Source organism: Mustela lutreola, chromosome 2 (assembly GCF_030435805.1).
Source record: "Mustela lutreola isolate mMusLut2 chromosome 2, mMusLut2.pri, whole genome shotgun sequence".
NCBI classification, from domain to species: domain Eukaryota; kingdom Metazoa; phylum Chordata; class Mammalia; order Carnivora; family Mustelidae; genus Mustela; species Mustela lutreola.
Window position 1 is genome coordinate 2,815,641 of NC_081291.1, and position 14,101 is coordinate 2,829,741.

The 14,101-nt window shown below is 61.4% G+C and overlaps 1 protein-coding gene across 2 annotated transcripts in view; it reads right to left on the bottom strand.

Annotated features, from left to right (window-relative positions):
- Nucleotides 1-51: 51 nt before the first annotated feature.
- Nucleotides 52-14,101, bottom strand: part of ZBTB7A (zinc finger and BTB domain containing 7A) — a 19,792-nt gene continuing 5,742 nt past the window's right edge. For both annotated transcript variants that reach the window (XM_059159481.1, XM_059159480.1), the window contains exons 2-3: nt 8,808-10,090; nt 52-5,177 (exon numbers count right to left, since the gene is read on the bottom strand). In XM_059159481.1, coding sequence (XP_059015464.1) covers nt 4,679-5,177; nt 8,808-10,075 — 1,767 coding nt within the window. In that variant the 5' untranslated portion in view covers nt 10,076-10,090 and the 3' untranslated portion in view covers nt 52-4,678. The remainder of the gene's footprint in view (nt 5,178-8,807; nt 10,091-14,101) is intronic.

Here is a 14,101-nt window from a genome sequence, read left to right on the forward strand (position 1 = left end):
CCACCACCCCCCCCCCGGCCCCCACCCAACAAAACACAAAGAACATCAAAATCAGGCAAATGAGGCGGCAGCTTTCGTAACAGGCTGCGTTTAGTGGTTTTTTTATGTACAAGAAAAATGACTTTTTTTTGTCTGGTTTTTCATCTTTTGTCTTTTTGTTTTTGTTTTTTTATTACTTTTAAAGCTTCTCCCCCCCCACCCCCAAAAAGTGCATTTTTATCAATTGATTTTTTTTTTTAAATCTCCCACACTTTATAAAGACTCTCAGATACAGTCTATGGAATGTCTGCTCTGTGCTCTGTGTCCCCGGGCGCTGCCCTGCCCCCCATTCACCAGCCCCGGCCCCCCAAAGTCCAAGGCACCTTGTATCTGGGCCTGGGAGGGGCAGGGGGGAACCGGGGTATCCGGACCCCTGGCCGTGGCCTCCAGGCAGCTCCGACTCCAGGACAGGGGCCTCCCCGGCCCCCTCCATCTGCTGGCCCTGCCCGCCCACCCCCCATGTAAATCTATGGACTTAGTGCGAGCTAGTCTGAACTCTGAGGTTATGGCTCCCGGGGGCCCCTGAACCCCCAGGCCCTGACCCGTCCTGCGCCAGCCGCCCCTCCAGGAAGGCTGCTTCCTCAGCTTAAATAACTTTTTAAAATAAAACTGCAAATATAAATATCTTTCTTTCTCAAAAAATAGGATTTTTGCTTTTTTTGTTGGTTTTAAATTTTTTTGTCCTGCTTTGCCTTTCGCTCTGTCTGGCCTCCTACCATCCCGGCTGCCTGGACTGCCTCGGTCCTGGGGTGGGTGGGTGGGTGGGTGGGGGTGCTCCCCGGGCCCCAGCCCCTGCCTCAGTGCCACCCTGTGCCACACATCCGCCGCGGTACCCCCCCCCCCCCCGACCCCGCACTCCCACCACCATTACTGGGTCTCAGTAGTGCAGAGATGCCCCAGAGGGCCCTGGAAGGGACTGGCGTCTCTCCCCTCCCCCCTAAGACCCCCCTCCCCCCTGGAAGGAAGCCAAGGGACAGCCATGTACAAACGGAACGGGATGAGATGGCCACATGGGTTCTCCTGGGCAAGCCACCCAACGGGGCAGACTTTGGTACGGCCTGCTGAGCCCGGCTGGGCCTGCTCCGGCACTTTACATTCACTGGGTTTTAAGTTTTTTTTCTTTTTTTTTTTTTTTGCCTTTTTTTTTTTTTTTTTTCTCTTAATCTCAAAAGGCAGGGTCAGGGTTGGGGTGGGGGTCTAGGCAGGGAGCAGTAGCAAGGGTGTTAACCTCTCTCTCCAGGTCCCACAGGCTGGTGGACGGCTGGGGGTGGGGGGCTCCGGCTCCCCCACCCCGAGCGTCCCCCGGAGCGCCCCCCACCCAGAGCCCCAGGCCGGGACCTCATTCTTACACACACGCGCACAACACACAGCCACACAACTTCACCAAGATGATGGAAATAACAATTTCGCTTTTTCTTTTCTTTCTTTTTTTTTTTTTTTTTTTGTACCAGGCAGTTAAAAAAAAAAAAAAAAACACCCCAAAAAAAGAAAACACAAAAAAAACCCCAAACAACCAAACAAAAAAACGTTTTGCTGTGTCCCTTCTGACCAGTCAGCACGTTCCCCCTCAAATTTTTTTTTGTTTGTTTCCTGAAACGCGAGAATTCAGCAGTATCTTTGGCAACACTTTATCACGACCTTAATTTAAAGAATAAAAATAAAATCGATCCACGTCTATATACAGTATGTGATTGCGCAGAGTTGGGGGCGGCTGGGGTCCCGGCGCTGGGCCCATGCAGACCCTGCGGCCCCTAGGACGGGCTGGCGGACAGCAAGAGAGGGTTAAGGCGGAGTGGGTGGGCAGGGCTGTCAGAAGCTGAGCTCAGAGCTAGGGGCAGGGGTTTAGTGCAATTCCCAAGGAAGTTTGTTAAAAGTGTGCTCGGCGGGGGTTCAGCCCTTGCCCCCCCCCCCCCCGCCATAGTCCCAGAGGCCTTGATCCCCCAAGTCCAGTCGCCCCCACTGGCCAGGACGACAGCTGATTTTTCAGTTGGTTTTATTGCAAGGGGGTATACGGGTAGGGTGAGGGGGAGAGGGCTGTTCCCTCAGGGAACCTCTCGGCTGGGGCGGGGGGGGGGGGGTCCCTGGCCTGGGTGCTCAAGCTCTCTGCTTGGCCTCCACAGATGGTTCTCCAAAAGAGCTCACTCCGTGACACGGGGTGTGAGCGAGGCCACCCTGGGCTCCATGCCACCCCCTCGGGGGGGGGGGCAGTCCTGAGACATTTTGGGGGGGTTTATGGGCTCGGGGGGGGGGGGAGGAGACACGAAAACCATCCTGTAGAAACGATGATGAAAGTTGCCTTCTTAAAGCGCTTCCCTTTAAAAAAAAAAAGAAAGAAAGAAAGAAAAAGAAGACGGGGGTCTGTGTCACAGAGCCAAGGGGCCTGGGGAGACGGGCCAGCAGCTGGGGGGAGCAGGGGCCCCTCACCTTGGGCTTCGATGGGGAAGGGTCTCGGCTGGGCAGAGCGTCTATTTACAGGGTCCCACGCTAGGCATTGCATATGCGAGAGGGCGTTGGGGTGAGGGTGCCCTGGCCTCTGGCAACACGGTCTCCCCAGCCCTGGCCCCTGTCCGTGGCCTGTGGCTCGGTTGGTACCGGGCCTTTGGGGTGCCAGGGGCTGGGGGGAGGCAGGTGCCAGCCCCCAGATTACAGTCAGTGCCTTTGAATAAAAAGAGGGGTGCCTGGGGGGGGGGATGTAAGGCCCTGGAGGTGGGGCCCCGTCACCCACCTCGACGGGGATGGCATGTCCAAGATGGCAGCTCCTTGGTGGCCACAAGGAAGGGCGGCCATGCTGGAGGGCGGGGAGCCCCGAAGTGGGCGAGGGGCGAGGGCAGGGGCCGGTGGGGGAGGAGGGGGGCTGGGCTGCTCTGGCTGGTCGGAAGGCCAGCCCTCTCTCGGGCCCATCCCTGAGCTGGGGGCGTCAGGAAGGACGGTCCCCGCGGACACGGGTCGGCCATCGTATGGCTGGTGGGTGACGAGACATCTCCAAATCAGAACCAAAAAGGGACAGAAGGGGGGTGGGGGACACGGCAGAAACACAAAAACCCCACGGTCCTGCCTGCAGCACAGGCCCCGTGGCGAAGCACGAACGGCCTCAGCCCCGGCCCGTGCCTTCCTGACCCCTCCTCACCTCGGGGAACAGAAGTGGATTCTGCATCTGTGGTGGGTTTTTTTTTTTATTATTTTGTACAAAAATAAATGGACTTTTAGGAATTTTCTTTTTGCTCTCTCGCTCTCTCTCGCTCGCTCGCTCTCTCTCTGTTTTTTATTTTTTATTTTTTTTTGTCTTTTCGACTTTTCATAGAAGTTGGTTGCGACTTGTAAACATGTTTTTAAATTAAGAATTAAGATAAAGTGTAGTACCCGTTCTGTTACAAAGTGCCGAGACTTCTATTTGTGGTTGGTTGTCTTTTTTTTTTTTTTAAGTTTTTTTGGTTTTTTTTTTGTTTTTGTTTTTTTGTTTTTTTTGTTTTTCCTTTCGTTTTGTAAAATCTTGTTTTTATTGCTTTTGTGACACTGGAACTTCTGGACTCTCTCCCTCTTCCCTGCCACCACGAGACCCTGGGCTCCCTCTGCTCTGGGCTGCTCTGCCCCACACTGTTGTCAGCTCCTCTGAGGAAAGTATATTTTATATATATATCTATATATATCTATATATAAATTTTGTTTTTAAGGAGGAAAAGAAAAAAAAAAATCTAAAAAGTGCTTTAAAAACTTGGGCAGGAGCAGGGAGGGTGAAGACAAAAAAGTCTCGAATCTCCAAACGTCGTCTCGTGGGGTCTGGGCGGCCTGGTCAGGGAGCGCAGGTGGGGGGGCGCCCTGAGCGGAGGTCCGGGGTGGGGGTGGGGGTGGGGGTCCGCCGGGGTGTAAGTGCCGAGAAGGGAGGCAGCAGGAGCCCCTGGGAGCCGCCCTGGTGCCCCCGCCGCCCCCCCCCCACCCCCCAGGGCTCCCCTCTCTCCAGGCCTGGAAATAAATAGATTTGTGTCACAGCGGCCAGGAGACACAGAGGACCACAGGCAGGAACGGGAGGCGGGGAGACCCCCACTTAGTAAGTGCCCTGAGGAAGGAGGGTGGGGGGTGGGGACGGGGTACATTTTAACGTCCACTCACAGCGGACAGAGAGCGTTTAAGGTCCTGTCTGAAAGACTCGTAGAAACCAGTGAGGGGAGGAAAACAAAAGCCCACACCCACCCCCCCGTCCCCAGCCCCCCACGGCCACCCTCACCTCCACCTGGGGCCTGGGGCCCTGACCAGGCCTCAGATGGGACCCCAGACTCCGTGCCGGGGGACGTCTGGGGGCCTCCGCATCTGTGTCCCACAAAAACCCCAAAGTGAGCCCCGAAACCCATCGACGGGGTGGGGGGATGGGGAGCCGGAGCGGGGGCGAGGGTCCCCGTGGAGGGAGAGATCATCATGAAGGAGAAAAATCTGAGAAAAGCACTACCCTAGATTCTGTGACGTTTCATATATATATATCTGTATATATATATATAGATATAGATATCTGTATATAGATAGATTTTCTTTTTTTGTGTTTTTTGGGGGGGTGGTGGGTGATTTTCTCTTTCTCTCTCTCTCTCTCTCTCTCTCTCTCTGTCTCTCTCTCTCTCTCTCTCGGGTTTCTGTTTTCTCTTTTTGGTTTTCAGGCAAGTCCGGCCGCAAAGCTGCCGTCGGCGGTGGGCCCGGTGCCCCCGTCGGCCCCCCCTGCGCCGGCACCCGCTACATTCAACCTGCTCAGGCCGTCGGGGCTGGCCGCCTCCTCGTCCTCCTCCTCGTCCTTAAAGTGCTTCTCCTGGCCGTTGCGCCGGGCGTCAGGGGAGCCGGGCGGGGCTGGGGCGCCGGGCGGCGCGGCGGCCCCCGGGGAGGGGTCGGGCCCCCCGAGCCCCCCGCCCCGGACGCGGGGCTTGCGGCCGCGGCGCGAGGGGACGCCGTTGCAGCCGTCCTTCTTGAGGTGTCTGTGCAGGTGGTCGGAGCGGACGAAGGTCTTGCAGCAGCTGTCACACTGGTAGGGACGCAGGCCCGTGTGCACACGCATGTGGTTCTTCAGGTCGTAGTTGTGGGCGAAGGCCGCCCCGCACTGCTGGCACAGGTACGGCTTCTCGCCCGTGTGCTTCCTCATGTGCACCTTGAGCTTGTCCTGCCTGTGGACGGGGCGACGGGTCAGCGGGCACGGCCGGGGGGGGGCCCCCCCGCAGCCCACCCCCCACCCGCTGGCTTGGCTGGGGACGTGAGACATCGGCGCTGGAGCAGGGGCACTGCTGGGCGCTCTGGGGCGAAGGAGGCGCCGAGGGCCCACAGGAATGGAAACAGGCCTCGGATCACTCGCTGTGTGGCCTCATGACAACGGCTGAACCTCTCTGAACCCCTTTTCCCAGCCATAGAAGGAGGGATATAAGGGCTTCCCCCCGGGACTTTGATGGAGTGCCTGCTGAGCACCAGGCCCTACTCCGGGGTCTGAAATATACTGCAGGGCACAAGGCAGAATGCTGGGGTGTTTGGTAACAGATGGGGGGGGCCAGCTGTCCTGGTTTTTAATACCGGCAATCCTGCATCCTGGGGCCATGAGTCTCCACCCCACAGCCCCTAGGCCCCATCAACTCTCCCAGCACCTCTGCTTCTCTTGGTTGGCTCCGACCACCCCGGCTTCCTGGCTGTCACAGCAACACACTAAGCACATGCCTACCTCAGCACCTTTGCATGTGTTCTTCCTGAAGCCTGGAGCACTTTCTTCCCAGATCTTCACATCTAAATTCCAGCTCAAATGTCACTTCCTCAGAGAGGTCCCTCCACCCCCTACAGTCGACACCACCCCACGTCCCTCACACCACCACCATCTGACTCTCATGCCCGTTTCCTTGTTCCTCATCTGTCTGCCTAACTGGACCATGAGCCCCAAGACAGCAGGATCGGGGTGATTCTGGGATCTCTGCCTGCCCATCTTGCCCCACAGGGAACAGCATGGACCTAGCTCAACCTGGGGCCTTTCGGGCCCCCAAAGCTGGTCAGCGTGTCAGCCTTAAGCAACTTCAGGCCAGCTGCGGCTCTGTCCCCCAGCAGCCACTGCTCGCACGTGGCCCCTGAGCCCTTGAAAACATGTCCTGTCCGAACTGAGAGTTGCTAGAAGTGCAAAATGCATCCCAGATTCTGAAGACTTTACCTGGTTAATGTAATGTAAAAAAAACTCATTTATGATTTGGCACACTGGTTACATGTTAGATGTATTTTAAAAAAGGATACAAAGTAGGATTCAAATCACTTTCACCCATCCCTTTAACTTTTTTAAATTTGTGGCTATCAGAAAATGTAAAATCACAGCAGTGACTCACATGACGCTTTCCCGCACTGGGTTGGTCTGCAGTCACAGGAGAGGGCTCCTGCTTGGACCCATTCGGCAGGGCAGAGACCTGGGTCTCAGGAGCCCCGGCCAGCAACATCTGAGATACACTAGGTCTCTCACTTTTCACATGTGGCCAGCCTGGTCAGAACCAGGAGTAACAAACTCCTATTCATCCTTCAAAGCCCCATCTCAAATGCCCTCCTCCTCCAGGAAGGCTTTCCCCTTAGTCAGAGACTTGGTCTCCCCGAGGTTCCTCTAGCCCCAGGTCCCTCCCTCTGGAATCATCCACAGAGCTGGTATCCTTACTTGCTCTAACCCTTTCTTGACTCCCTACTGCTCTGAGGGTCAAGACCTGGCACTCTGCAACCACACTCCTGCCTATTCTCCAGCCTTATTACTTCTAGGTGCATCAATGGAACTCAGGCCACAGTGAACTCATCGTTCCCTGGACTGACCAGGTCTGTCAGCAGTGAGGGGATGCAGCCGCCAAGTTCCCTTCCTCTCACGCTACCCAAAGTCAGCTAACATAGTCCTCCGGCTGCCTTGCCTGGATTCTAGCATGGGGCCGGGTCCAGAGGGTACAGCAGCCCCTCGGACTATGCAAGCAGTGCACAGAGATTTCCCCACGTGAGGCCCAGAGAGGGAAAGTGACCTGACCCAAGTTGCACAGCAGGTCAGGGGCCGCACAGTGGTGGGGTGGGGGTGAAAGCAGCCTGTTTCGTCACCCCCAGCCCTGGTCCGGGTAATTATAGCCCCGGCTGCCACAGGCCCCGCTTACTCAACTCTCTAGTGTGACTCAGAGGGGCCCCTGGGCTCCCTGGCCTGGAGGAAGGCGTGGGGGCTGGGGCCCTGGGTTGGGGGCAAAGAGGAGCCAGGTGGGCACATGGGGGAAGAGGCACAGCCCAGGGACCTTCTCCCTGCCTCAGCTTCCCCGAATGACAAACAGGATCAGCCCGAGTCAGGGTGGGGTAACCACGAGTACAGCAGGTCAGAATGAAACTGCGTCAGGCCTCTGGTTAGGGGAGCTGGGGGAGTGGGACAGGGGTGCTCCAGGCCTCTGCTCAGCCTGGTCACCTCTCTAGACCCTGGCTTGCTGGGCCTCTATCAGGCTGCTGCTGGACCCAGAGACCCCTGAGGGCAGGGCCCACAGACGCCTTAGGACTCCTGTCTGGAGAAAGAGGGAGGGCCCAAGACTCTGAGCACCCTAAGCTCACCAAAGGGGTGGGGGCTGGGCCACCAACTAGACTGCCTCCCTCCCCCCTACACCCTTGGCCCGTCGTGGGGATACCAGGCCCTGCAGTCAGGGCCACACCCTCTTCTCCTGGCCTGCTGGGGAGGGGGCCAGAGGTCAGCCCCTCTGTCCTGTCCCCATGGGGCAGGACCGGGAAGCTGGGACAATGGCCTCTTTCTTTAGCCTGGGTGGGCGTGGCTGGGGGAACCCCAGGGCGGGTGGGGGTAGGGGGTGATGCTGAGTCACCCAGCCTGGCCAGGCCCCTGCACGCCAGCCCCCCACCTCCACTGGGTTGGTCCACAAGGCCCAACCAGCCAGCTCTGGACTCTTAAGATCCAATCACAAATTCCCCTAACCTGGCCTCGGACTCCTCCTGCCTGTGGACCAAGCCCAGTAGCTCGTAGGCCCATTTCCCTCCACAGGTAGCTGCAACGCCCAAGTCCACTGGCCTCAGGACCTTTGCACCGGCTGTTCACGTTGCCTTTCCCTTGCCTCCTTGGGATACTGGCTCTGTTTAAAACAGCTGCTGCCCCCCACTCTGTTCCCTGTAGCTCTGCCAACTCACGTTACCAATTCTGTGGTTTCGCCTCAGATGTGCCCCCTCGCCCACACAGGACCTCTAGCGTGTCTCTGCACTCCTGGGTCCCCACCGCCTAGGACCGGGCCCAGCACCCAGCAAGTGTGCCATAAATGTTGGCCCAGGACAGTGAGGCCCCCAGGGCTCCCAGGAGACTCAAGGAGATAACACAGCTCCCGATGCCCTATGGGGCAGCCACCCCCTCCCAAAGCAAACATCCGCCTCCAGCACAGCAGAGAAGAACCACCCCTGGGAAAAGAAGAAGAGCGACTCCCTGTGCCTTCCCCTTGAGCCTCCTGTGGTTCGGCCCCAGCGCCCGCACACTCCCCGTGGTGAGCACCCAAGCTCCCCCCGCACCCGAAGGCTGCTCCCCGAGGGCCGTAGGGGCGGCAGGTGCCCAAAAACGGAAGGAGCACCCTTCCAGGCAGGACCGCGCCACCCTTGCGCGTGCCCGCGCTGTGTGCATGCGTGCGAGCGCGTGGCTGGGTCCACACGTGGGGGAGGGGTCCACACATGCCTGCAGTTGAGGCAAAGGGCCCTGGCAACACCCCTGGCCACGCCCCTGCACCCCTGGCCACGCCCCTGCAGCAACCCCGCCCCCGGCCACGCCCCCACGGCTGGCTCACCTGGTGAAGCGGACCTTGCAGATGTTGCACTCGTAGGGCTTCTCCCCGGTGTGGGTCCGGATGTGCCGGGGCAGCTTGCCGGCGCCCTGGATGACCTTCTCGCAGATGGGGCACTTCTGGAAGGCCTTGGCCCGGATCTTCTTTTCCACCTTCTGCGACCAGGCTGGGTAAACATCCCCGTCGTGGGCGCTGCTGAAGTACTTCAGGTAGTAGTCCACAACGCCCTTGTCGTCCGCCCGCGACTCGTCGTCACTGTCCCCCGCCGCCGCCGCCCCCGCCCGGCCCACCGATGACATCATCTGCTGCAGCAGCGTGCTGGCCGCCAGCCCGTCGGCTTCGGGCCCGTCCCCGTCCCCGTCCTCGGCCGCACCCGACAGGAAGCCCGGAGAGTCGCCGGGCTCGGGGGCTGCCTCGGACAGCGAGGCCGCCTCCTCCTCCCCACCCCGGCCGTAGTGGCCATTCTGCGTAGCGGTGGCCGGCGGGGCCACGGGGGGGGGGAAGAGGCCCCCGGTGGGGGCATCCTCGTCGCGCTCGGGCCACAGACCTGGGTTGCTGTCGCCCTCATCCCCGTCCCCAGCCGAGGGCCGATCGCCCGGCGGCCCCGGCCCGTAGAAGTCCAAGCCGTTGCAGTCGCCAGCGGCCACGGCGGCCACAGCCGCGGCCACGGCCTCCTTGGTGGCATCCAGGTCATCGTCGGACGCGCCAAAGGCAGACCAGGGGAAGGCGGCGGCGGCGGCGGCAGCGGCGGGGGGCAGGCTGTTCATGGGGTTGCTCTGGAAGAACTCGAGGTACTCCTTGGCCCGGAGCAGGTTCCGCTGGTCGGTCTGATCGACGAGGTCCAGCTGCCCGGTGTCGGCGCCCGCGTCGGCCGCCAGGATCTGCCGGTCGAGGAGGTCGGCGCAGACGTGGCTCACGGCGGGGATCTCGAGCAGGCGGGCAGCACTGAGGATGTCGCCCACGTTGGCCGTGCTGACGGTGAGCGTGGCCGTGTAGGCGAAGTCCATGAGGGCCGTGAGCGCCTCGGCGCTGACGAAGTCGATCTCGTACACGTTCTGCTGGTCCACCACGGCGCCCGACGTGAACAGCTTCTTGAAGTACTGGCTGCAGGCCGCCAGCACCGAGCGGTGCGTGGGGAACTCCCGGCCCTCCACGAGGATCACCACGTCGCACAGCAGGCCCTGCGTCCGCTGCTCGTTGAGTCCACTCAGGATGTCGCTGCTGTGGTCAGGGAACGGGATCCCAATGGGGCCGTCCACGCCGCCGGCCATCTTCCGCGCCGAGACCTACAGCGCCGGGGAGGGAGGGAGTGCTCGTGAGGGTGCCAGGGTCCCAGGGACCCTGGGAAAGGGGCACCCCGCCCTGCCCCCCAGCCTCAGTTGTCCAAGGCAGGGGGTGGGGGATGGGGGGTACAGTTCAGCACCTCAAGTTCAGCATCTCAAGGTGAGATGAAATCGGCAAAACCCACGCTGGATGCCTCAGGGGGCGGACCCTGGTGCCCTGTCCTCCACTAGAGGGCCCACCAGACGACCCACCCCAGAGGTGATCTGCAGCGGGGCGAGAGCACACAGCAGGTGCCCAACAAATGCCTCCCGGGACTTGCTTCCTCATGACGCGGAGCACTGGCTTCTGCCCCTGCACCCAGCCTCTCTAGGAGGCATTGACACAAGCCACCCACCAGGCGCCATCCCCCCCGGGGCAGCATCATCTCTGCCAGGGAGGTGAGAAACCAGGCCTCGGGGAGGAGACCTGTGCCCACAGCCCCACAACTGCACCCCAGCTCAAACCTAGGGTACATGACCCAAGGGTCCATGTCCGCCTGGCCTCTTGGCCTCCCAGACCCTCCCTCCCACCTCCCAGTGAGGCCCAGTTCACTTGGGGGGCTCTGAGGGAAAGGAAGAGACTAAGATCTAGAGACCAGGCTGGGGTCACCAGGCTGTAGGCGTGCCCCGGGGGGCGGAGCCAGGGACAGCACAACAAACCCCGGGGGAGCCCCCAAGGAGCAGTCTGGCTCTGGGACTGCTTTCCGCTGCCTGCCGCGGATGAACCCTGCGGAGGTGGAGCAGGGGGCTGGGGGCTTCCTGCCCATATCAGGCCCACCCAGGCCACTGCTGTTCGGCCCGGGCCTCAGTCTCCCCATCCGTTAAATGAACAGAGGGCTCTGGAAGAGCCGGCCACGGCGGGGGCGGCGCTCAGTCCGTCCTGCCCCTCGTCCCCACTCCTTTTTTCCGCCTTCCCCTGGGCTGTGACTCATCCAACCACTCGGGCGCTTGTGCAACCCTCTGGCTCCTGTCCGCACCCCTCCGCCCTCTCTGGGGAGCCCCTGGCTGCCCCGAGCCACCCAACACAACCCACAATCCTCTGGCCGGTCGGCTCCCAGGACAGAGCCCCCCGACGTCTCCCAGGAGAGGGGTGCAGCTGTGCCTTCCTCGGCCTCCTCAGGACCTCTGGAGCGCCAGCCCCCAGCGCCAAGCAGCCCAGCGTGGCTCGAACCCAGATCCCTCCCACCTCGCAGGGCCAGCCTGGCGGGCCACGGAGCCCAGGGTCTGTGCGGCCAGCCCCAAGGCCATGGCGGAACGGTCCCAAGCCTGGGCCGCCCTGGGGACGGGGTCCAGGCCTTGGGGCCAACACAGAGGCCTTTGTGCAGCCACACAGGCACAAACTACACTTCCCAGGATGCTTCTCTCTTTGGCCCGCCCTCTTTCCCGCTGACCGCACCAGCTGCTCGGTTCCCCCCTCAGTTCCGCCAGCCTGTTGGCAGGGGGGGAGGCTGACAAGTGGCTGCTGGGAGCAGGAAGATGGGAGGCTGACCCCTTCTGAGAGGCTCAGCCCCGGGAAGCCTCGGAGGAGCCCCCATGGCGGCTTCCACCCCCTGCCACCATCTGCTGTCTGGCCCCAGGCCCCCGGGAGCAAGTGGGCAGATGGGCTCCGGATCAGACTGGCCTTGGCCCTCCTCACCCCCTTCTGATCCGCCTCAAGATGGCCACCCTGGCTGATCTGTCCCCCCCCACCGGGGTGCCCCAGCATCCCCTCGGACCCTGAGGTGTCTCTGGGGGCCTCAAGGTCGGGCCCTGAGATAGTTCGGATGATTCACCGGCCCCCCTTCCACGGCCACTCCGCCCCCGCCTTCCCACGGGCACTGAGCCCGCAGGGCAAGGGGGCCCGCACAGCCCTACTTCAAGGGTGAGGAGGCCCAGGTTCTCATTTGCTGGAAACCACCTGGCTGGGAAGGAGCAAGCCTGGGCCTCGGAACTGGTGTGGGGCAGCAGGTCAAGTCCTGGGGTCCACACCGGGTCCGAGAGCATCTCTTTCCCCACGTAACCACAAGACATCCTCCGGAGGGCCTGGCCTGGGAGCATGGATACAGGCCAAAGAGCCCCCCCTGCCCCACGAGAGCGGCATGACCCCCACTGGTCTCGTCCACTGACAGAGGAGAACACAGGGGCCCAGACACACCTGGACCCCCAGCCCGGGCGCCCGGCGACCCTGACCCTCTGGGTCTGGCCTCCCATGTCCCTGCTCCCGCCACCAGCCCAACAAGCCATCACCTCGTCCCTCACCCTGGAAACCAAACTGGCTTTGCAGACACCTGGCCCACACCCTCTCTCCAGGAACACAGGCCACCTGCCCGCCACACCCTGGGCCACGGCCTCCACCCAGGCCTCCTGGGTGCCTCCCTCTAAGAGTTAGAAGACGGTGTACGCCAGGAGAGGAAAGGCAGCTGAGCCCCCTCGCTGGGTCAGGTGGGCTCCTAGCAGCAAAGAGCCGCGTCTGTTCCACACCCACTGGGCCCTGCGTCTTCTCCCGGGAGAGCCTCACGGCTTCCTGCGCTCCAACAGGCCCGGCTCACACCTGACGCCTAGTAGGTGCCCCCACACCAGGCGGTTTCCTTGGCAATGACAATCCAATGAAACTCCTCTTCTCCGGGAAGCCCCACCCCCACGCCGGCCAGGCGGGAGGTGGGGGGGGTCCCCCTAAGCTCAGGCCCACACCCACCAGGCCCATCTTTCATCAGAGCTCCGCCCCCGCGCTCGCCTCTGCGGGATTTCCGGGGTGCTGGGTGCTGACTCGGCGGCAGAGGGGCAGGCCTCAGCAGGCTCCTCCCGGGCTAGAGGTGGGGCACCCCTTCTCTCTGTGCTCCCCGCCCACCCCCTCCCGCCACCGCCGCGGGCGCACAGTAGGGGCGCAGCAAACCGGATGAACCGAAGACCACAGAGCCAGGCGCTGGAGAAAGCCCACACCCAGCCCCGCCCACCTCGCCACCGGGCTCCCCAGTCCCACCTCCCATCTAACCCGGGGTCGTTGGCCGCACCAAGGTGGCAGAACCCGGGCCGGTTTCGGCCCTTCTGGGGCCTCCTCTGTGCCCTGGACATTTCAGGAATTAATTCAGGCACTAACCAGGCACCTTGACTTCATCCTTCCCACTGTAACCCTGGGCTTTAAAGACAAGGAGAGGCTCAGAGCAGTGAGGAGGCAAGGTGACACAGCAGACCAGCGGCTGGGCTGAAACTCAGACTAGCAGACCCGAGCCACTGCCACGCAACAACTACTAAGGGCCCCAAGGTGAGGTCAGAGGTTCATTCCCCTGGTCCCAGGAGGAGCAGGTGCCACCAGGAAGGACCCCAGGATTGTGGGAAGGGCGTCCCAAGCATGGGGAACAGCAGAGGCCAAGGCCCAGAGGTGGGTGCCCGGGAAAGGGACAGGGAGAGGAGGCCACATCTACCAGGCTTCCCAAGGTCAAGGGTGCAAAGTGAGGGTTGGGCGCGCCTCCTCCTCCCCCACCCCTCAGGAAGGAGAGGGGGCGGGCAGCCCAGGGTGGGCGGGTTAATGGCCATGTGATGTCTTCCTGGAGGAGTCCTGCGGGGGTGGGGGGGTGCTGGGGACAGCTTAGTGAGGGGTCAAGGCCTCTTCACCCCTCACCCGCAGAAGAGAATGACAGGAACCCAAAGGGAACTCTAACACCTACTATGTGCCGCGCAGAGCAGCCTGGGCCTGCCCCAGCTCTTCCACTTCCAAGTGGTAGGACTCTGGGCAGAACGCAGGGTCTCTGTGCCCCGGTCTCCTCAGAGGTCACGACAGCAGCAAGGGGACTGCGGCTGCTCTAGGCCCAGGGTCCCGCTCTCACCCACTGGGCAAATTCTGCCTGAGGACCTACTGTGTGCCAGCACTGGTCCCCAGAGGCCCAACGAGGCTGTTTGTTGATCCTCTTCTGTGCATGGGTGGGGGGGGCGCCTTGGAACTTAATCTCTAAACGCTACTGCAGGATTTTAGCCCCTCCCCACCTACTGTGTGTCAAG